Here is a 21,780-nt window from a genome sequence, read left to right on the forward strand (position 1 = left end):
CCACGCTCCTCCACGTCGACGCCACGCTCCTCCACGTCGACGCCACGCTCCTCCACGTCGACGCCACGCTCCTCCACGTCGACGCGACGCTCCTCCACGTCGACGCCATGCTCCTCCACGTCGACGCGACGCTCCGCCACGTCGACGCCACGCTCCTCCACGTCGATGCCACACTGCTCCACGTCGACGCCACACTCCTCCACGTCGACGCCACGCTCCTCCACGTCGATGCCATGCTCCTCCACGTCGACGCGACGCTCCGCCACGTCGACGCCACGCTCCTCCACGTCGATGCCACGCTGCTCCACGTCGACGCCACGCTCCGCCACGTCGACGCCACACTCCGCCTCGTCGACGCGACGCTCCTCCACGTCGACCCCACGCTCCTCCACGTCGACGCCACGCTCCTCCACGTCGATGCCACGCTCTTCCACGTCGACGCCACGCTGCTCCACGTCGACGCCACGCTCCGCTCCGCCACGTCGTCGCTCCGCCATGTCGACGCTCCGCCACGTCGACGCTCCGCTCCGCTCCGCTCCGTCGACGCCACACTCCTCCACGTCGCCGCCACGCTGCTGCACGTCGAAGCCACGCTGCTCAAAGACGGACTCTCGACTTTGCAAATATCGACTGTCGGCGCCGCCAGCGTGCATTCTCTCGATGCTGCTCCACTTCGATACCAAGACGACGCAACGCTGCTCCTTGTCATCACGGTGCTCCTCCACGTCGACGCGACGCTCCTCCACGTCGCCGCCACGCTGCTCCACGTCGACGCTGCTCCACGTATACTTGAGCAAGACTCTGAACCCCAAATTGCTCCCGATGGGTAGGCCTTGCATGGCAGCTCGCTGCCGTTGGTCGGTGCGAGTGTGAGTATGAATGGGTGAATGAGAGGCAAACATTGTAAGGTGCTTTGAGTGCCGCTAAGGTAGAAAAGAGCTATATACATGCAGTCCAATTTACCAGTCTAATAATTACAAAAGGGTATTTTTAAATTGGGGAAGAATAACCACTATTCTGAAAGTAGCATTCTCAAAATACATAGTTTGGTCATGTGTATGTAAAAGTTTTACATACGTCTGCCAGTGTTTAAGGTAACTTTTACACTGATGTAAAGTGCCCACGTACAATTACTTTAACAAATGCTAATCAGCCTCTCTGTGTGGCTGCAGTCCTAACATTGTGTAAAAGGTTGTAACATCACCAACAGCTTAACAATTACAAAGGAGATATAAACGAAATTCCAGGATTTTTTATTGAAATATACAAAAAATTGGGTGCACAATTCGAAGAAGAGGGAAGTAGCTACAGTTGTTGCCGTGGTGTCAGGTTCTCTTTCTTTGCCAGCCAGTTGAGTAAGCAGGTGGCGCCCTCTACTGGTGAATATCCTTCACGCAGCCGAAGCAGAAAGCCCTGGAGAGAGCTGCAGAGATCCCCCGGAAGAAAGCTTTGATGGACTTTTCCTTCTTCTTCTTCTCCTCTCCTCCGGCAATGGAGTACTCACCAAGGTCTGGACCTGGACAGGAAACACCATCACACAACAAGGTATGACATCACACGGAACTTCAGCACTGTGACTTCTCACTTAAAAATAGTGTGTGTTTGTGTGCAAGTCTGTGTGTGTGAAATGGTGGGAGAGCCAACTAAAGTGGGAAGCCTAAATAAGCAAATATGCTGTCAGGATCTCATGTTCAGCGCTAAGGGGAGACACTTTGTTTGTCTTGAATATTCTGCTTGTCTTTTTTCCCTGGGAGGGAGGGAGAGGGGGGAGGTTAGAGAGATAGAGATAGAGGGGAGGTAAGAGAGAGAGACAGAGAGAGAGAGAGAGAGAGAGAGAGAGAGAGAGAGACAGAGTGTGTGTGTGTGTGTGGGGGGGGGTATGTGAGTGTGTGTATGTGTGTGTGCCGCTCCTCTCACCCTGTTAGCAGCCAGAGTGAGGGCCTGCACCCTGTGTTTGACCTGGCGCTCGTAGCGCTCCTTTTCAGACAGTAAGTGGACTTTCAGGGCCTGCAGGGACTTGGAGTGGAGACACCGCATGCTGCTGCCTTCTCTCTCCAGCTCGGCTACGCGGCCCAGCTGCTGCTAAAAAAAGACTGCTTGTCCCAATTCACTTACGCACAATTACGTACGTACGCATGCAAACACACCTTGTCCACACATCGATAACTCCCTTATTTTCACATAAACAGGTTAAAACACCCATAAATAGTCTGATTTTGTATGAATATCGTTTGATTGTGAAGAGAAATAGCAAAGGCAGCCTGGAAACACATAGGAAAAAGAAAATAGCCTCTGTTCAGTTTTTGCAGACGTTTAATCCAAAGCAACATACAAGTAGGCCAGCCTACACAAGGATTTGGAATATCACAAAGTATATCATGTTGGATCTGATCACAACTTATGTGTTTATTGATTAATACATGTACGATTACCGGTCACATTATTGACTGGTATAATTCACACTTCTACCAGTTGACTTTGCTGAACTCTGAGACTGAAGCCTCGAGTTACTACAGAGTTACTACACTGACCTGGCCACCCTAGACAACATGGATGACATGGGCGACTATTCAAGACATAGCAGACAGGAACAATCTGCTCAAACCGATCCGATGGCTGAGCGGTTAGGGAATTGGGCTATTAATCACAAGGTTTCCGGTTCGATTCCCCATCTGTTCAAAATGACGTTGTGTCCATGGGCAAAGCAATTCACCCTACTTGCCTGGGGGGGAATGTCCCTGTACTTACAGACATTAACAATCTAAGGTGGTCTCACATGTGAGTCTGGACAGTCTGTATGATGATATCAACACCTGGAGGTGATCAATAATAGCCTGGCTGCCAGCCCAACTTCTCCCCGCCTCCAAAAACATTTGGTCGGGAAGTTGGGTCTGGAGGGTCTCGTATTGGGGACCAACTACAGAAAACCAGAATCTGGGCGAACCAATTAAATTGCCAGAGCGGGCTTTATACGATGATGGACAGATGATCAACAGTAACGTAATCACCCACGTCACAAAAGAGCGCTTAAGTTGAATTCGTTTTGAACAAACATGGCTACCGCTGGAGATCTGGAATGTTATGATTCTGCCATCGAGTTTGTTTTAGAAGACATCGACAGCGCATTAATTTTGAAAGAGGAACAGAGAGACGCAATCAAGGCATTTATCGATGGAAAATATGTTTTTGCCGTCCTTCCTACGGGATTCGGTAAAAGTTTAATTTATCAGCTGGCCCCAATGGAGTTGTAATCCTAAACGGAGAACTTGTTCGCATGTGCATTGCCCTTTATTGTTTCGCTCAAAAAGGTTGACCGTGTGAACAAGTACTCTCCCTACCCTTAAATTAATTTTACAACACCGGCAAAAATCGTTTGTATTCATTCTTCAAGCATACTTCAAGTCTGCTTGTAGTTTAGTTCTGTTGACAACAACTATGCGGTGCTTAACATACGTCACATACTCTGTTGCTCTGATTGGTTGTAGATCTATCCAATTGAGCGAAGAGGCATTTGTTTTCCAGGCTCGTTTGAAACACGCCCTGTAGTCAAAGCCCAACGGAGAGTTCTCAGACTCATATTCTGACTAGAATTATGAGTATGACAACGTCAGGCTAGATCAATAATACAATTATTCAAAAAGAGAAAAGGATTAATGAGATGAAAATATCAAGAATTGATCGGTTGATACAAAGACTGTCTATGTTGTGTTCTTGAGACCAGAATACCCATGTTTCTGTCAAGAACAGTAGTGATTGATTTCACCATTTATTCATACACATGACAAATGGTTTAACATTGGCCGAATGGATGTACATGGGGAAGCGCCCCCTGCCTTCACTGCAGCATACATGACATGAGGTAGGGAGCAATGAGTGAAATCCCACACAGGGAGAACAGACAGACAACATGGGGGAGAAGGGGATGGTGGTGGGTGGCAGCAGCGCAGAACACAAGGTTAATCGAGGATGCGTGTGCGCGCATGTGTGCGACTTTATAGCGCCGCCTATTGAGCTAAGCCTGTGGGCCAAGAACACGGCGATGGGTGATATGCGCGCACTGCCCGAGTGCCATGCCTGAACTTGCTTCACTCATAAGTGGTGACAATGTTTGTTTGTGTTCTCCTTAAGAATCAAGCCTGTACAGTGTGTTTAGCAACCAGTTTGTATCAGTCTAGAGACGTTGTTTTCATGTGGTTTGCATTCTGCTTCAGTCCATGACCCAAGTGAACATATTCTCACTGTACCATTACTGAACCACATGCTTGTATGATGATGTCATACTCAAAAAGATGTGAAACACAAAGTTAAAAACTGTAGTTACTGCAAGCTCTTTCTGTATGTCAAGCTCAGTTCCAGCAATTGTTTAGAAATTTATTTACCTGACTTACCTTACATGATTTACTATCAGACTTTACTCTTTATCATTTACCTGTAACCCATGACCAAAGGGAACACATTTTCACCAGAGCATTGGTTAACCACATGCTGGTCTTTTGCCATGCTATGATGGATATTCAAAACACCACAGTTACAAACTGTCATAATAGCATGTTCTTATGGCCAAGCTCTGAACCAATAATACAATTAAAACTCATCATTCAAAATATGTTCATACTGTTGCTCTTCACAACAAAGCAGTTTGATTACAGAGTTTATAAAGTTTTCACTGATCTACCCCAGACACAATGAAGTTGACCTACGACCTCTGTGTCAAGGGTGAGCAGTGCAGTATGATCCGATTCAGGTCATTTCCATATGTGATTTGAGAAATAAGCAAAAGTCTGGTTTCTAAAGTCCTATATTTTGCATGTCCGATTGTAGAAAAGACAATTTAGTTAATAGGAAACAAAAATAGTCTGAACCAGATTTTGGGAGAGGGAGAGAGAAAGACAGATTAGACCAAAAGAAACAGAGGGAAAGAGAGAAAGACAGCAAGTCATCCTCCTTCTGTCCAGGTAAGACCAAACGCTGTACATACATTGTTATCTACACATGACTTGAATTTCTTACGTGCAAATACATGTTGACTGAGAACCCATGATACTGTTTTGCCAACAAACATCCTCTTTGTGTACCGATATGGAGGGGGGATTTTTGACGGGTCAACACTTAGAATAATTTTCATCGTTTGGACTTAGTTTATTTTTCACTTGTCTACACTTGGAATAATTTTCAACCTTTGGACTTAGTTTATTTTTGACTTGTACGGACTTAGGATTTTCCTCACTTCGACACTCTGATTTATTTTCACTATACACGGGAACTGGAATAATTATTTACGACAGAACATTCTGCGTCCTTCTGCTCTCAGGTCAGTAGCAACGTGTTTATGGGTCTGTGAGGAACAAAACCATAGAAAGCCCTAAAGGGTTTGCCTAAGAGCAAAACCAACATACAAAAAAACAAGATCCTTAATTCGTCTGACTGAGATCACATCTCGTCCAAACGACTCCATTAATGACCAACAAATTTCACCCATGCAAGCCAGCTTGCAAATGTTTGTGTCAAATAATAACACAGCGTGGAAGTGTGTAGGAAGAACGAGGCAAAGACTGTGTTTTCTTAGATTAGGCCTAAAGCACTTTAGGGAGGCTGGGTAATAATGCCATCCTGGTTAAAATACCACAAATGGACTCATCTCATAAGCTAATGGGAAAATTCTAACTTACATTTGAAAATGGAAATAATTGCTTTTGGTGTGACACATACAGTTTGGCAGATGTATTGAAAATGTCATAGTAAAGAAACTAGATTCTGTATACCTTGGTCTAACTCAAAATACACCCCTTTTGCTCATGCGCTTTCATTGTATCACGTCAACAGGACTGTGTACTCTCTCCTCATGCCTTCCTCGTCAGTACCACCTTGTTAACGAACCAAAGACCTGGACTGAAGCCCAGAGATACTGCAGAGAGAAGTACACTGACCTGGCCACCATAGACAACATGGAGGACATGAATAGAGTCTATGGGGCTTCGAGTGGTTACACAGGAAAGTTCTGGATAGGTCTGTATGGTGACATCAACACCTGGAGCTGGTCTCAGGGACGTAGTCCATTCTACAGAGAGGGAGAGACCGTCTTCACTAACTGGGCTGATGGACAGCCCAATAACAACAACGGTAATCAGTTCTGTGTGGGGCATCCCAAGGAAGGCAAGTGGTACGATGACGACTGCAGCTGGAGAATCTGCAACCAAGTTGAGACATTAGAGAATCAGAATCAGAATATTAGAAATGCTACAGAGAGTACCAACTGTGTTACAGCTGGAGGTTCCTACATTGTGTAGAGTGAATATCTATTCCATTCTTGACAAGGTCTTCTTAAATGTTAATGTACAATAACATTGAGGCAACAAGACAAGAGAGGGTGTGGTATATCCAAGCCTTTATGGGGCCCTATAAGCTAAATTAGATTTTGGGTCCCCCGACTGTTTTGGGGCCCATTGAGTATTGTCAATGCTTGATCATTCGCACACCTACTATAAATCTAATACACCCGTTGTCAATTATGTTACCTGTAGCTGTGTTGCTTACATAATACCAAGGTCAACCTGGCATATTTTGTACCCTTCCAAGGTTTTTAATCTATCACTCACTAGTTCTCTAGTGTTAATTTGCACCGCAATATACATTATACTGTTACAGGAGTGACGTTTGTCTACATTGATCAAAAAATGAACTGGACGGAAGCTCAGAGTTACTGCAGGCAGCACTACACAGACCTGGCCAGTGTGAGGAGCCAGACTGAGAACCAGCAGATTGAGGATATCAAACCTGCAAATGTCAAGGCCTGGATCGGCCTGTACAGAGATTCCTGGAAGTGGTCAGATGGTAGCAACTCCTCCTTCACATCCTGGGGTAATAACGACCCTAATGACTACAGAAACGGTAAATTCTGCACAGCAGCAGGGATGATTCCACCAAGGTGGGAAGATCGGTCTTGTACTGATTCCTTTCCCTTCATCTGCTACATCGGTGAGTCATAACTCATAATATATCATACTATAATTTCACATTGTGGTTCATCAAATGGAATAAAGTAACGCAATGAAGAAATTCTTCTGTGACATGAAATTCTCTGTGTACTCTCCTCTTTAAAGTGAAGATCAACATGAATCAACAAGTCTCATCCTGCTGTGATGCAGGCCATCTTACAACAGGTGAGACTTGTTGATTCATGTTGATCTTCACTTTAAAGAGGAGAGTACACATTCTTAGAACAGACTCGCTTTCTTCCTCAGGTCCAGGTGAAGCTGAGAGAGAAGGGGCTGACTGAAGACTTCCAACCGAGGTGGAGAAAGCAGCCAGATGGAAAGGTCTTCCACAAGGAGGAAGAAGAGAGTTCTCAGAGGAAGAGGAAGAAAAGGGAGAGGAAACCTGTTCTGACTAAGAGGGAACTCTAAATACGTAAATAGGCACAAGGTTAAACTGTAATTGTTTTACTCAAACCCCTGTAGTTTATATTAATGCAGAGCTAAAGTGATTTTCTTTTCTTTGTTTTCTTGGCCAATCCCGGTCCAGAAATATTTGTTTCAACCTGTCTAAACTTTTTTGGGGAAAAAATGTTTTCAACTTGTAGAAACTTGTTTTGTAAAATATTTGTTCAGCCTTTTGAAACTTTTGGTTCTCACACACAGTGAAAGGAAAAGAGAGGACAAGGGAGAGGAGAACAGAGAAACCTAAAACAGATTAAAGCAGAACAGAGTACTCTGGCGTACTTAAAGCAGAGAACAGCAGAGTATCCTCATCAAGTACTCATCAATGATGCAAACCTTTTTTTCATTCTTTTTTATACCTGTAGAAACTTATTTCTCAAAAAATAAATGTAATATATGTAGCCTGTGTGTGGTGAAACTCACTCCTCAAGTATGTAACAGGCCACCCGCGTCAGTGAATTATTAGGTTTTCGTTGGCGTAGTTGGTAGTGGTGGCACTTGGGAAGTCAGAGGTGGTGAGATCGATTCCCCGTGGGAGCGGATAGTGGCCCGTATACCTCTGACGGAACTTGCAAAACAATGTTATATAACAGACATATATATATATATTTATATGTATATTCTAACCTCCCCAGCATTTCTTTTTCAAAAATAAATGTTCAACCTGTCGAAACTTTATATTTTATTTTTATGTTTTCAACCTGTAGAAACTAATATATATATAGGTATGAATCTTTTCGAACTCAAGCTAAAAATGCTAGGTTTGAAAACTCGCCCCAAAACTCGCCACCTGCCTTTAAAATTTGATTAAATCAAAATAACATTTTTGAAAATGAGTTTTGAGAATGAATTTTTGATTGATTGCTTGATTGATGAATTGTTGATTCAAAAACTGACCATGTTGTGTACGTGAGTTCAGAATAAAACAAGGTTCCGTCAAGAACAGCAACGATGATGTGTTTGTTTTGTGTTCTCATTAAGAAACAAGCCTGTGTTTAGCATTCAGTTTGCATCCTTGCAGAGAATTAATTTCCATGTGGTTTGCATTCTGCTTCAGTCCATGTCCTAAGTGAACATATGCTCTCAACCTAGCATTGGTTAACCTCATGTTTGTTGTGTAAGGACATACAAAAAAGGATATTTACAAAACAGTAATTATACTGTAAAGACTTTATGTACTTGTGTCTAAACTCAGTTACATGAGTCAGTTAAAACTTTTCTGGGAAACACACTAATGATTGACCATTACACTTTCTAGTTAATTTCTTGCTGAATATCCATAATAACTTATTTGCTACACACTTAGTGTTTAAAGTACATATATTTATATATTTACAAAGCTTAAAACGTTTTGGAATTATTATTATATTGTATATTTATAATTTCTAAAACTGGTTGTTCCCATCCTTGATTGTGATTGGCTATAATACGTTCCATGCCTTTGTAAAATCCAGCATAACCTCACAGGTTGTCCTCACAACATTCTTTAACATTCCACATTACTGCGCATCGAATATTTCAAATTGAAAAAGACGGCAAAGATGTCCATCTGGCTGTTGCGTGGCAACGATTTATGTAGGAACTGTACTTTATAGTAGCAGAAGAATGACGGTTTATTATTAAACTATTTTGTTTTGTAATTGTTTTTATTGATGAATCCATATCAAATATTTGTAGTAACAGTTTTAGAAAAGCAATAAGCCCCGCGAGTCCGTGGTTTACGCTGATTTTAGAACAGGTAAGGGGGTTTTCGGCACTCCGCTTCGGAGTGCGGTCTGAGCTGCGGTCGTGCCTAACAACTCCCCTTACCTGTTCTAAAATCAGCGTAAACCACGGCCTCTTGGGGCTTGTTGCTTAAATATGTTATTATTGTGTGGGTATAACGGAACAACTAGGTTGGTTAGTTTTCACGAGTTTTGCCATCCTTTCCAGCCCCAATGTTGACTCCATGGCTACGACCTTGCTATAACCTGAAGAAGATCACCCATCTGGTTAAGATCTAGACCTGGGAACAAGAGGTCACATATTTGATAGCTGTGCTCAGAATATAACAGAGTTAGCAGGTCCAGATCTCTTAGGAAAAATTTACAATGTGAGACAACTGTCTGTCTCCCCTCCATTTGTTTGTGATATCGAGGTGAAATCGTTCACTTTTTGATAAGTGGTTTGAGCGAGCGCTAGGGGGTGCTTTTCTGGGCGGGGGAGCATCTGTGGGCACAACAAATCCCCAGAGACTTCTTGAAAAGAGATTGACCATAGAGATTGACCGACAGCTCTTCTACTTCTGTTGCTTTATTGGCAGCTGTTACTCAACGACAACCACCCCGCTCAAAATCCAAAACTTTCTCTGGGTTTTTGGCAGGCTACACACTACTAAGGTTGGTTAATCGTTCTAACCTGCAATTCAAATTAGGTCCTGCCAAATAATGATAATAGGTAGAGATAGCGGGGTTGCAGCTGCGGTGGCAAATCTGATTTCAGCAGTGGCACGTGGCCACCAGCCAGGCCACTCCCTGAAGACGCTCGTGGCCCTGAGCTGGAAGTGGAAAACTCTCTGAAACCTGCACAGCTCGAACGAGGACCGGTCGTGACACTGGAAGATTCGCGGAGCGTCTGGTGACTGCAGAATCTCCGTGGTAAAACTGTCCTCGTTTGAACTTTGATGCGAAATTCTGAGAGAGAAAGTGTTTGTGAGAGGGTGCTGCAAAACTTCCTGTTTCTAACTAGCCTGTCTTCTCTGCTTCTAGTCAGAATACAAGTCTCTCATCCTTTCTCGATCTTTCTCAAATACTCTCCTTATCTCACTCTTTCTTCTTTCCGCCCCCACCTAAACTCCACCCTCTGACAGAACCAGGAAATCACTCCCTCCTCCCACAACAGTTGTTATTCTGAAGAAACAAAAGTAATATATCTTTCTCTCGCTCCCTCTCTCTTCATTTGTGTTTCTGTGTAGAGAGAGCGACCGTCACTACCACTCCAGCATGGCCCAACAGGGAGTTGTGCTGGACTATGACCAGTTCTGCTGTTCCATCTGTCTGGACCTCTTAAAGGATCCTGTCACCCTCCCCTGTGGTCACAGCTACTGTAGCAGCTGTATCAAGGGCTGCTGGGACCAGGATGAGCAGAAGGGAGTCTACAGCTGCCCCCAGTGCAGACAGAGCTTCACTCTGAGGCCTGCTCTGAAGAGGAACAACATGCTGGCTGAGGTGGTGGAGAAGCTGAAGGAGACAGGAGGAGCCCAGGCCGCCTTCTCTGAGCTGACCAGTCCAGCTGGGCCAGGAGAGGTGACCTGTGACCTCTGCACTGGGCCCAGGAAGCAGAGAGCCCTCAAGTCCTGTCTGGTGTGTATGGTGTCCTACTGCCAGACTCACATCCAGCCCCACTACCAGGTTCCTGTACTGAAGAAACACAAGCTGGTGGAAGCCATGTCTGGACTGCAGGAGATGATCTGCTCCAGTCATGACAAGCTGCTGGACGTCTTCTGTCGGACAGACCAGCAGTGTATCTGCTATCAGTGTGTGATGGAAAACCATAAAGGCCATGACACGGTGTCAGTCAAAGATGAGAGAGAGAAGAAACAGGTAAGACCAGATCAATCCTTTGGTGACTATGTAACTAACTTAAAATATGAAAGCATAGAGAATGGAATAATGGATGTTTATCATAAAGGCAGTTTAAAAAAAAATGCAGAGACATACTGAATGCAGCTTTACTTGCATGTGATGTGTGAACAGGTTATAAATGATGTAGAATAGAGAATGCTACAATATGATATCAAGCTAGATTATTGAACGTATCACCACTGCAGAAGTTCAAACACTACCATCACTCAACAGTAATGACACTGTTACTGATCTCATATGAGTCCAAAGACTGAACTCTTGCTTGGTCTACGTAGAGCACTACACATATTCAACAAGTGCAGAACGAGTTTTATAACCAAGCTATCTGCATACATGGTGTGGATTACCATCACAACAAAATAACCTGTACACGACTACCTTAACTCTAACCCCTATAGTACATGACTGTACTGGATATTCAGGTGTTCAACACCAGCTGTGTTCAGTGTTGGTGTTCAGTGTGTTCTGACAGAGGTCCTCTCCACCAGAGTCCTGGAGTGGGTTGCACCAACTAGTCTTTGCTAAGACTGTCATAAGTCCTAAGTCAGTCTTAGTTAAGAACGGTCTTAGGCCCATATCTACTGCCTGTTGCACCAACTGAATTTACGACCAGTCTTAACTAAGACTGGTGGTAACATGCGCGTTCATGAAAGTGCCCGTGGAATTCTAGAATGGAACGTGCGTTGCCATGATACCCATACATTTTTACCATGATGATACCAGGGATGCCAGACGCCTGGCGGAAGAGCTGCTTGACAGCGATTGCCTCGGCCTCGTTAGGCAAGTTGACATAATGCGGTAGGCGGCGACTCAGTACCAGCGAGACCCTACGAATAACTCTACGAGCTGTAGATTTATGCACGCCGATCATGTCCCCCACTGTGTTTTTAAATGCACCGTTTGCATAAAACCTTAGTGCAATTAAAAACTGTAACGTTGGCGTCAGGGCAGCATTTCGGTCTGTCTGAAAGCGCAAATCGTCGGACGGTTCGTCCACTAGAGAAAAAATCTCAACCCTACTGAAACGAAACCTCTGAAATAACTCCTCATCGTTGTACATTTCCAGCGGGTTAGTTCTGTCTCGCACTACTCTCTCACGTCTTAAAGCGCGTTCATTATACAATCTATAAATTAGACGCACCATTGTTATAGGCTACTTGTTGTTTTAGCTGCACTCAACGGTTTTGTGAAAATTAACCTACTATAGAAACCAACACAGAAAACGTTCTGTTTTAACATAAGACTCCTCTCCACAGGGCGTAACATTTAGGACTAGACTTACGGAAAAAGCAGCTTAAGTCAGCGTGGTGCAACAGGCGCAACATCATTTTAGACATAGAACGTTGAGTTACGCCAGTCTTAGTTTAAGACTGGTCCTAAATCCTGTTGGTGCAACCCGCTCCTGTACTTTAACTCCTACTGTGTTGTTGTCATGTGTGTTCTTCTCCAGGACAAGCTGGTCCTAAGCCAGCAGGAAGTCCAGCAGAGAGTTCAGCAGAGAGAGAAGGAGCTGAAGGAGCTCCAACAGTCTGTGGAGTCTCTCATGGTCAGCATCAGGATCTCCACTACTGGAGCTGTGCTACTGTGCTAGTAGGTTTATTTTTCTCCCTCTCTTTCTTTTTCTCTCTGTCTCACCCTCTCTCTTCTCTCCCTCTCTCCAGCGCTCTGGCCAGGCAGCAGAGAAGGACATAGAGAGGATCTTCACTGAGCTGATCCACTCCATTGAGAGAAGGCGCTCTGAGGTGAAGGATCTGATCAGAGCCCAACAGGGGGCAGCAGTGAATCAGACTGAAGGAATGCTGGAGAGACTGGAGCAGGAGATAGCTGAGCTGAGGAGGAGAGACGCTGAGCTGGAGAAGCTCTCACACACAAAGGACAACATCCACTTCCTCCAGGTAACTAGACTACCCTGGCAGCTCAGATCCAAAGCTACACTCACTGTCTGATCATCTATGTAGGATCTCTGCTCAACCTGTGTGTCTGTCCATCTGTCATTCTTCCATCTGTCTCTCTCGTCCCCCTCTTTCTTTCTTTATCTATCTCTCCCCCCTCCCTCCCGCATCTCTCTCTCCAGAACTACCAGTCTCTCTCCAGTACCAGTGTATCTTCAGATGTCCCCAGCATCTCTGTTCCTCCTCTTCAGTACTTCAAACATGTGACTGAGGTGGTCTCTGAGTTGAGAGACAAACTGGAGGAGCTGATCCAGAGAGAGTGGTCCAAGATCTCCACCACAGGTGAGCTGGTTAAACACAGCAGGTCTGGAGGAACAGCACATGAAGCCTCATGGACCTAGACATGGTTTAGAGCAGAACATTTCTTCTTAACACATGTCTCTTTGTTTGTGTGTGTTTATATATCTGTAAGTATGTGTGGCTGTGTGTATAAATATATATCTGTGTGGGGGTTGTGTTTATGTATGTGTGTGTCTCCAGTCTCCTCAGTGGATGTGTTCCTGCCTCCAGAGCCCAAGACCAGAGCAGACCTCTTAACATGTGAGTCTCTGAAGTGTCCAGGTCTCTCTCCACTGACACGTGTTGAATGAGGAATCTGATCCAGAACAACAGCAGCTTTAACATGGGGACACATGAATGGACGTGTTATTAACTCTGATCTGTTCTCTGCTCTGCTCCCAGATTCCTATCAGCTCACACTGGACCCAAACACAGCACATACAGATCTCTCTCTGTCTGAGGAGAACAGGAAGGTGACACGTCTAAAGCAGCAGCAGCCATATTCTGTCTGTCCAGAGAGGTTCACCAGGTACCTTCAGGTGCTGTGTAGAGAGGCTCTGTCTGGACGCTGTTACTGGGAGGTGGAGTGGAGAGGTGACTTTGTTAACATAGCAGTCTCATATAAAGACATCAGCAGAGCAGACAAGAACTCTTACTTTGGTAACAATAAAAAGTCCTGGGTGTTCCAGTGCTCTAGTGATGGTTACACGTTCAGACATAACAGAGTTGAGACTGCAGCATCAGGCCCTCGGTCCTCCAGAGTAGGAGTGTATCTGGATCACAAGGCAGGTACTCTGTCCTTCTACAGTGTCGTCTCTGACACAGTGACCCTCCTCCACAGAGTCCAGACCACCTTCACCCGGACACTCTACCCTGGGATTTACATGTATGATCATGGTGCCAGTGCAGAGATTATGAAGCTGTGGTAGAGGGTCTTATAGAGGAGTGATACATTCATACCCAGGCAGGGACGGATTAAGAAACCATGGGCCCCTGGGCCTGGATGTGTCAAAGGCCCCCCCCTCACCGCAAAAAAAATAATAATTATCTTGGCAAAACAATTTCTTTTTTTTTGTCAGGAATAATATTGATATTGTTGTTTAAAAACGCATAAGTACTCGAGTAATCAACAAAATAAACAACGTTTATATTACAAAAATATTTGATAGTTGTAACCATAGACTAGAGTGTACATTTGTAGCCCACACAACCCTCTCTCTTTCTTGAAAAATTACCATCATAGCAATATTATATCTTAACAATATTACATCTTCAATAAATAGTGAGTTGGGGGTGCCTAGACACCGCTGTAATACTATTGTTTTGCACTTGCTTTTTGGATTTCTCCCTACAAAGTTGAAGGGCCCATATTGTATGGAGTACTCAGCCCCTCTAAAGTCCTATAGATAAACTGAGGGGATAAACACTCACTTGAAAGGTATCATAAAGGTTTCTTTCTTGTGACATCTTCAACTTGAATGTTTAGGCTATTTTTATATTTAATCAGTAGGACTTTTGGGGCCCTGTTAAAGACATTAATGACTTAAGCCTAGCATATACCGGCTACTGCGCATATCATCATATCAATACTCTAGTACATCAAGTTAATAACAGTGACGATACGCCATGGCTCTGGGTTATGGCCCCCCTGAGCTCATGGGCCCCTGGGCCTGGGCCCGGTAGGCCCGTTGGTTAATCCATCCCTGTACCCAGGACACAACGTAATTTGGCACAGCCAGGAATCAAACTGGCAACCTTCTGATTAGAAGCCCGATTCCCTAACCGCTCAGCCATAAGACGCGTGAGTCTTTGTATTTAGGGCTTTTATGCATTCTTTTATTGTTTTACTGTACAGCACTTTGTGTTTCACTTTGGATCTTAAAGTGCTTTATAAACAAATGTTGCTTGCTTTGCTTGAAAAGTGTTGAAAATACTGTAAAAAATGTAATAATAAAAAAAAGTATTGTTTTATAACAATGTGTTTTTTAATATATGAAAAGCAGTAGCGAGTGACACTTTTAGAAAGCAGACAAGGAGAAGTGGAGCCAGATAACGAGAGGGTAAGAAGGAGAGTCAGAGAGGTGGACCAGCTCTAACCAGTTTAATGACTTCCTGGTATTTCTGCTGCTTGAACCCAGAGCCGGTCTTTACCAGATGACAAGTATCCCAAACCCTGAGAAACGATCCCCCTTCAGGCATCAGTGCCTGTGTGTGTCTTTATCCTCAGGTGTGTTGGCGCCCCCCTGTGTCTGCAGGTGGTACTGCAGCAGGGCGGCCCGCAGGCGCTGGAGCTCCCTGACGTACTCCCTCTCCATCAGCAGAGCCTGGCGCTGGGCCTGCAGCTGCTCCTGGCGGGCCCTCAGGGCCTGGGCGCGGCGGATCAGAACCAGCAGCTCAGACCGCAGCCGCTGGTTCTCCTCAGACACCTCCCTGGTGTGGGTGTGGAGGCAGAGAAGCGCCTCCTGGGGGGAGGGAGGGAGGGAGGTTAGAGAGATAGAGATAGAGGGGAGGTAAGAGAAAGAGAGACAGAGAGAGAGAGAGAGAGAGACAGAGTGTGTGTGTGTGGGGGGGGGGGTATGTGAGTGTGTGTATGTGTGTGTGCCGCTCCTCTCACCCTGTTAGCAGCCAGAGTGAGGGCCTGCACCCTGTGTTTGACCTGGCGCTCGTAGCGCTCCTTTTCAGACAGGAAGTGGACCTTCAGGGCCTGCAGGGACTTGGAGTGGAGACACCGCATGCTGCTGCCCTCTCTCTCCAGCTCGGCTATACGGCCCAGCTGCTGCTAAAAAAGACTGCTTGTCCCAATTCACTTACGCACAATTACGTACGTACGCATGCAAACACACCTTGTCCACACATCGATAACTCCCTTATTTTCACATAAACAGGTTAAAACACCCATAAATAGTCTGATTTTGTATGAATATCGTTTGATTGTGAAGAGAAATAGCAAAGGCAGCCTGAAAACACGTAGGAAAAAGAAAATAGCCTCTGTTCAGTTTTTGCAGACGTTTTATCCAAAGCAACATACAAGTAGGCCAGCCAACACAAGGATTTGGAATATCACAAGGTATATAATGTTGGATCTGATCACAACTTATGTGTTTATTGATTAATAAATGTACAATTACGGGTCACATTATTGACTGGTATAATTCACACTTCTACCAGTTGACTTTGCTGAGACTGAAGCCTTGAGTTATTACAGAGTTACTAAACTGAAAAAGATCATACTATTGTGTTTCGGTGATTAAACCAAATGTTCCCATTACATATTACAATAATCTTGTGTTTGAAAGCATTCCATCAGGTTTTGAAAGAATGACTAGCTAAATTACAAGTGTGATCAGTTTGGATCTTTGTACTAAAGGTTTTGAAAATGTACACCTTACTTGTGAAAATAGTACCAAAGCGAATAAAAAAAACTGTATGCGCGCGCTGCCCGAGTGCCATGCCTGAACCTGCTTCGCTCATAAGTGGTGAACAAGTTTTTTTGTGTTCTCCTTAAGGAACAAGCCTGTACAGTGTGTTTAGCATCCAGATTACATCAGTTTAGAGACGTCGTGTTCATGTGGTTTGCATTCTGCTTCAGTCCATGACCCAAGTGAACATATTCTCACTGTACCATTACTGAACCACATGCTTGTATGATGATGTCATCCTCCAAAAGATGTGAAACACAAAAGTTAAAAACTGTAGTTACTGCAAGCTCGATCTCTATGTCAAGCTCAGTTCCAACAATTGTTTAGAAATCTCTTTACCTGACTTACCTTATATGATTTACTATCAGACTTTACTCTTTATCATTTACCTGTAACCCATGACCAAAGGGAACGCATTCTCACCACAGCATTGGTTAACCACATGCTCGTCTTTTGCCATGCTATGACACAACAGTTACAAACTGTCATAACAGTATATTCTTATGAACCAATAATACAATTAAAACTCATCTGGCATTAGGCCTAAAGCACTTTAGGGAGGCTGGGTAATAACGCCATCCTGGTTAAAATACCACAAATGGACTCATCTCATTAGCTAATGGGAAAATTCTAACTTACATTTGAAAATGGAAAGAATTGCTTTTGGTGTGACACATACAGTTTGGCAGATGTATTGGAAATGTCCTAGTAAAGAAACTAGATTCCGTATACCTTGGTCTTACTCAAAATACGCCCCTTTTGCTCATGCGCTTTCATTGTATCACGTCAACAGGACTGTGTACTCTCTCCTCATGCCTTCCTCGTCAGTACCACCTTGTTAACGAACCAAAGACCTGTACTGAAACCCAGAGATACTGCAGAAAGAAGTACACTGACCTGGCCACCATAGACAACATGGAGGACATGAATAGAGTCTATGGGGCTTCCGGTGGTGACACAGGAGAGGCCTGGATAGGTCTGTATGGTGACACCAACTGGAGTTGGTCTCACGGACGTAGTCCGTTCTACAAAGAGGGAGAGACCGTCTTCACTAACTTCCTTTGGTGAAAATGACATGTCCTGGTTTTTACGCTGCTCTCCCACTCTCTCTGTTCTTCTCTCTCTCTTTCTCTCTCAATGCAATGTTGCACATTTACCACTAGAGAGCAGTGCAATCGAGACAAAAATATATTGCACAATCCCAATCACAGGCCATTTGGACTAGACTGATTTCACTCTGGAAACTCAATTTCTGGACAGAGTGGAATAATGTGATCAAGGTATTGGGTGGTATTTTTAAACCTTCATTATGACGTGGTACCACTCATCTCTGACCACCTTCACCCTGCAGCTCAGGGTGAACCCTGTCTGAACCCTTGACCTCGTTGATTTTCACGTTGATTCTCACAGAAACCTGGACTAACACATCGACAGACTTTAGCCAATAAGTTAGGTTTAGAACATGATGTTATCAGTTTTGACATACAGTGTGAAAGCATTGGTAAATTGGGCAGTAAAAATCAATTGTTTTGGTCTTAGTTGAGCTTGTGTGTAAAATACGTTTAAGCATTTTTTATTTTTTTGTTTACTCTGTGCATTTTGTGTCAAAGCAACAAGAAATGTGTTAATTGTATAGCCAACACAGATGGATGTTATGCTAACTGTGTCAAGACTTAAATCAAATATTCAAACTCCATTTCCCAAATCTCTGACTTCTGGCAAAATCAAACATTCGCTCCTAAACCATGTAACCTGTGTTCAAAATCAAACTATGCTTTCAGATCATAAACACAACCAATCAATATATAAACACTAAGGAGCAATCATTATACACAAGACAAAAAAATGGAGAACACAGAATCCAGGCCATGTAGTTATTTGTAAAGACAAATTTGTTCATGTATAAACAGTAAATGCATTTACGTAGTAATAAAGACAATGAATTTTGGAGTTTCAACACCCATTGACACTTTCCTGATGTATGACTATGTTTAGCCTGTGTTCTGCACCTCTCTTTTGCCAACCGTCTCTGGAGGAGGGGATCCCTCACTGAATTGCTCCTCCCAAGGTTTCTTGCATTTTTTTCTCCTCTAGTGAGTTGTTCTGAGAGTCTTCCTTGAGGGTTGAAGTTGGCTGAGGGGCAGTTGTATCGGCGCATGTGAAGCCCTCTGTGACATTGCTTGTAAAAAGGGCTATACAAATACTGTACATTTGGTTTGATTTGAAAACATTACAGTAACCATCACAACTTAGTACTGTCAACAAAGAACAAAGAAAAACCCTCTGGTGTGCTGGATTCAGCCATGAAAACACTCCACACCTATGTCACCACAGGCCAATTCCATTGCCTGTAGGAAATTAACCCTGGTATATGGGTTTCAGTCATACAACTTCCACCGCCACTCAGAGAAAAACTCTTCATTTGGGTTGAAAAAAGGGCTGTATGGTGGAAGGCAAACATTTACAGTAAAAAATGCTGGTTGATGTTGAACTATTCTCGTACACTGACATCACAGTGAACGCTTACATTGTCCCAAACTAGCATTAGAAAAAAGTGTGAAACTTTTTGAGTCATTGTGTTTTACAGATGACAACTGTGTTGTAGTTGTGTTTACTGTTTGCCACTTGTGTTTACCATTTTGCAGCACAAGTGCATCACAGTGCAAAATGTGTTTAGTGAATGAGAATGTGTTTAGAGTTTTGCCAAAAGAGTGTCTGTTTTGACAAATTGGTTTAGTTCACTGACCATTTGATTCAGAGAATGGGATTTAGTGTTTTAGTGTTGGCGGGGAATAAAACCACACGAGTCCAACTAAATAAAGAGCAGGATTCTTTATCTGATATATTTTTAACAGGTACACATGCTAGCGCTAAGCCTATCCAAAACTGTAGCCCAAATAGCCGTGTAAGAAAATAAAATAAATAATAAGTTTTAGCAGTACAAAACGGTAGTGGTGATACTAAAAAGACAAATACATTAACATCATTAGTACACCACTAACAATTACATAAAACCAAAATATACACCAGTATGTTGAAAGAAATAATACCCACTTACATGCTGTTAACACGCACACATTCCGATCCTCAACACGTGTGCTGATACCAGTATGGCTAATCTGCTAGGTGAAACATGACACATTTCACTTTAATACAGTCCGTATAAAACTTAATTTCCTAGCCAAACACATGAACTTCTCCAATAACTACATCGCCTCACATTATTCATTCCATAAACAAAAAATGGGATTTCAATTTACCAATGTACACCTTAATTAGCGACACCCACGTATGACAGAGCGACTTGGCAAATTTCACAAGGCCAGAACCTATTCAGTCTACATTAAACATTCTTTCCAAAACAAACTCATATATACACTATTACATTACTATTACAGTCTTTCAAGACAGATGTCCCACTTACACGTAATATTATGTAAAAAACCACCAACTTTCCCTCAAGTCAGCCACCTTCTTTGATGCACCACGCTCTCTCCTGTCCACTTACCCAGGATTCAATACGACACCAATCAAGAAACTACCTATATATGTTGTCTTAGATTTCTGGCATTTAAAGGAGACATGTCCCATTAGAACTAAAAAACAGAAACAACTTCTAAATATGACCCGGTTACATTAGCAATCGTGAAAAACTGTAATAAAGTGTCTCTATAATCCTGTCAGAGTGAATCACACATTGGAGGAAAGAATAAAGTCAACGGAACAGAGTGTTTATTCCTTTCATTTCTCTGCTTCTCAACATTCTATTCTGGCCCTCAGGACATCCATTCATGGTATGGCAGAGTTTGGGTTTAGGGTAACCATAACCCAACCTAAATGACTATGGGGGGGGGGGGGGGGGGGGGGGCGAGAGAGAGAGTGGGTGGAGGGAGAGCGAGAGAGAGAGTGGGGGGAAAGAGAGAGGCAGAGAGAGAGAGGGGGAGAGAGAGACAGAGAGAAAGAGAGAAAGAGAGAAAGAAAGAGAGAGAGGGAGAGAGAAAGAGAAGAGAGAGAGAGAGAGAGAGAGAGAGAGAGAGAGAGAGAGAGAGAGAGAGAGAGAGAGAGAGAGAGAGAGAGAGAGAGAGAGAGAAAGAGACAGGATCTCAGGATCTCTCAGGATATATACACCTGGAGGTGGTCACTAATACAATTATTCAAAAAGAGGAAAGGATTAAGAAGAAGAAAATATCAAGAATTGATCGGTTCTTACACTGTCTACGTTGTGTTCTTGAATTCAGAATAAACATATTTCTGTCAAGAACATAAGTGGTGACAATGATTGTTTGTGTTTTCATTAAGAAACAAGCCTTTACAGTGTGTTTAGAATCCAGTTTGCATCAGCTTAGAGAGGTTGTTTTCATGTGGTTTGCATTCTGCTTCAGTCCGTGACCTAAGTGAACATATTCCTACCCTACCATTTCTTTAACACATATTTGTATGATGCCATACTACAAAGCATTTCTACCATCTCATCCTCATCTCTGACAGGTTACATTTAGTCATTTAGCAGATGCTCTTATCCAGAGTGACTTACAGTAAGTACAGTAACATTCCCCCCGAGGCAAGTAGGGTGAAATGCATTTCCCTAAGACACAACGTCATTGGGCACAGCCTGGAATCGAACCGGTAACCTTCCGATTAGTAGCCCGATTCCCAAACCGCTCAGCCATCTGACCCCTTTTAGGGTGGTTATTGATGCTGGTGGATGGATGTCAAAATGCAGTACAAACCAGGGGCGTAGCCCAATTTGTTCTAAGGCCTACCCAAAAACAAAAGTATCTCCGAAAAATTATGCACCGGGTGCACATCGCAAAGTAAATAAGTAAAAAAACAACTGAAAAGATGCCTATCCGTATTTTTCTAGGCCTACCCAAAAATATTTTTCCGGCTATGCCCCTGGTACAAACACTTCTATTACAACTAATCTGGGTAACACTTTACCTTTAAATATGTAATTTAGGCAACTAATCCAACCTTGCTAATCAACAATAATAATAATGATACATTTTATTTAAAGGCTCCTTTTCTCGGCACTCAAGGACACTGTACAGAGGTACAAAAAACATTAAAA

The 21,780-nt window shown here is 43.5% G+C and overlaps 3 protein-coding genes and 1 long non-coding RNA gene across 8 annotated transcripts; 2 read left to right on the forward strand and 2 right to left on the reverse strand.

The window, feature by feature from the left end:
• Positions 1–1,475: 1,475 nt before the first annotated feature.
• On the forward strand, positions 1,476–7,835 carry LOC124483459 (putative C-type lectin domain family 20 member A). 3 transcript variants are annotated; one of them, XM_047043934.1, is made up of 6 exons: positions 1,476–1,545; positions 2,005–2,125; positions 5,824–6,153; positions 6,646–6,975; positions 7,101–7,160; positions 7,242–7,835. In XM_047043934.1, exons 1-6 carry the CDS (start codon positions 1,492–1,494, stop codon positions 7,274–7,276), a joined length of 930 nt encoding a protein of 309 aa, XP_046899890.1. In that variant the 5' UTR covers positions 1,476–1,491; the 3' UTR covers positions 7,277–7,835. The 3 variants fall into 3 exon arrangements, with proteins under 3 accessions (XP_046899890.1, XP_046899892.1, XP_046899893.1); XM_047043936.1 differs by having other exon boundaries at positions 5,824–6,120; positions 7,242–7,834; XM_047043937.1 differs by lacking the exon at positions 7,101–7,160 and having other exon boundaries at positions 7,242–7,834.
• Positions 7,836–9,961: 2,126 nt separating this feature from the next.
• LOC124483452 (tripartite motif-containing protein 16-like) lies at positions 9,962–14,398 on the forward strand. 2 transcript variants are annotated; one of them, XM_047043921.1, is made up of 7 exons: positions 9,962–10,072; positions 10,390–11,017; positions 12,510–12,605; positions 12,721–12,954; positions 13,134–13,293; positions 13,492–13,551; positions 13,693–14,398. In XM_047043921.1, the coding sequence occupies exons 2-7, from the start codon at positions 10,418–10,420 to the stop codon at positions 14,217–14,219; spliced, it is 1,677 nt and encodes a 558-aa protein (XP_046899877.1). In that variant the 5' UTR covers positions 9,962–10,072; positions 10,390–10,417; the 3' UTR covers positions 14,220–14,398. The 2 variants fall into 2 exon arrangements, with proteins under 2 accessions (XP_046899877.1, XP_046899876.1); XM_047043920.1 differs by lacking the exon at positions 9,962–10,072 and having other exon boundaries at positions 10,097–11,017.
• Positions 14,399–15,051: 653 nt separating this feature from the next.
• Positions 15,052–17,835, reverse strand: ccdc166 (coiled-coil domain containing 166). 2 transcript variants are annotated; one of them, XM_047043946.1, is made up of 3 exons: positions 17,607–17,835; positions 15,905–16,066; positions 15,052–15,752 (listed from the first exon to the last, which is right to left on the reverse strand). In XM_047043946.1, the coding sequence occupies exons 1-3, from the start codon at positions 17,784–17,786 to the stop codon at positions 15,489–15,491; spliced, it is 606 nt and encodes a 201-aa protein (XP_046899902.1). In that variant the 5' UTR covers positions 17,787–17,835; the 3' UTR covers positions 15,052–15,488. The 2 variants fall into 2 exon arrangements, with proteins under 2 accessions (XP_046899902.1, XP_046899901.1); XM_047043945.1 differs by having other exon boundaries at positions 15,905–16,069.
• A 1,691-nt stretch (positions 17,836–19,526) lies between these two features.
• LOC124483475 lies at positions 19,527–20,339 on the reverse strand. Its single transcript, XR_006957838.1, has 2 exons — positions 19,768–20,339; positions 19,527–19,669 (listed from the first exon to the last, which is right to left on the reverse strand). It is a non-coding gene; the product is annotated as an uncharacterized LOC124483475 (long non-coding RNA).
• Positions 20,340–21,780: the final 1,441 nt, after the last annotated feature.

This window comes from Hypomesus transpacificus, chromosome 21, assembly GCF_021917145.1.
Source record: "Hypomesus transpacificus isolate Combined female chromosome 21, fHypTra1, whole genome shotgun sequence".
Taxonomy (NCBI): Eukaryota; Metazoa; Chordata; class Actinopteri; order Osmeriformes; family Osmeridae; genus Hypomesus; species Hypomesus transpacificus.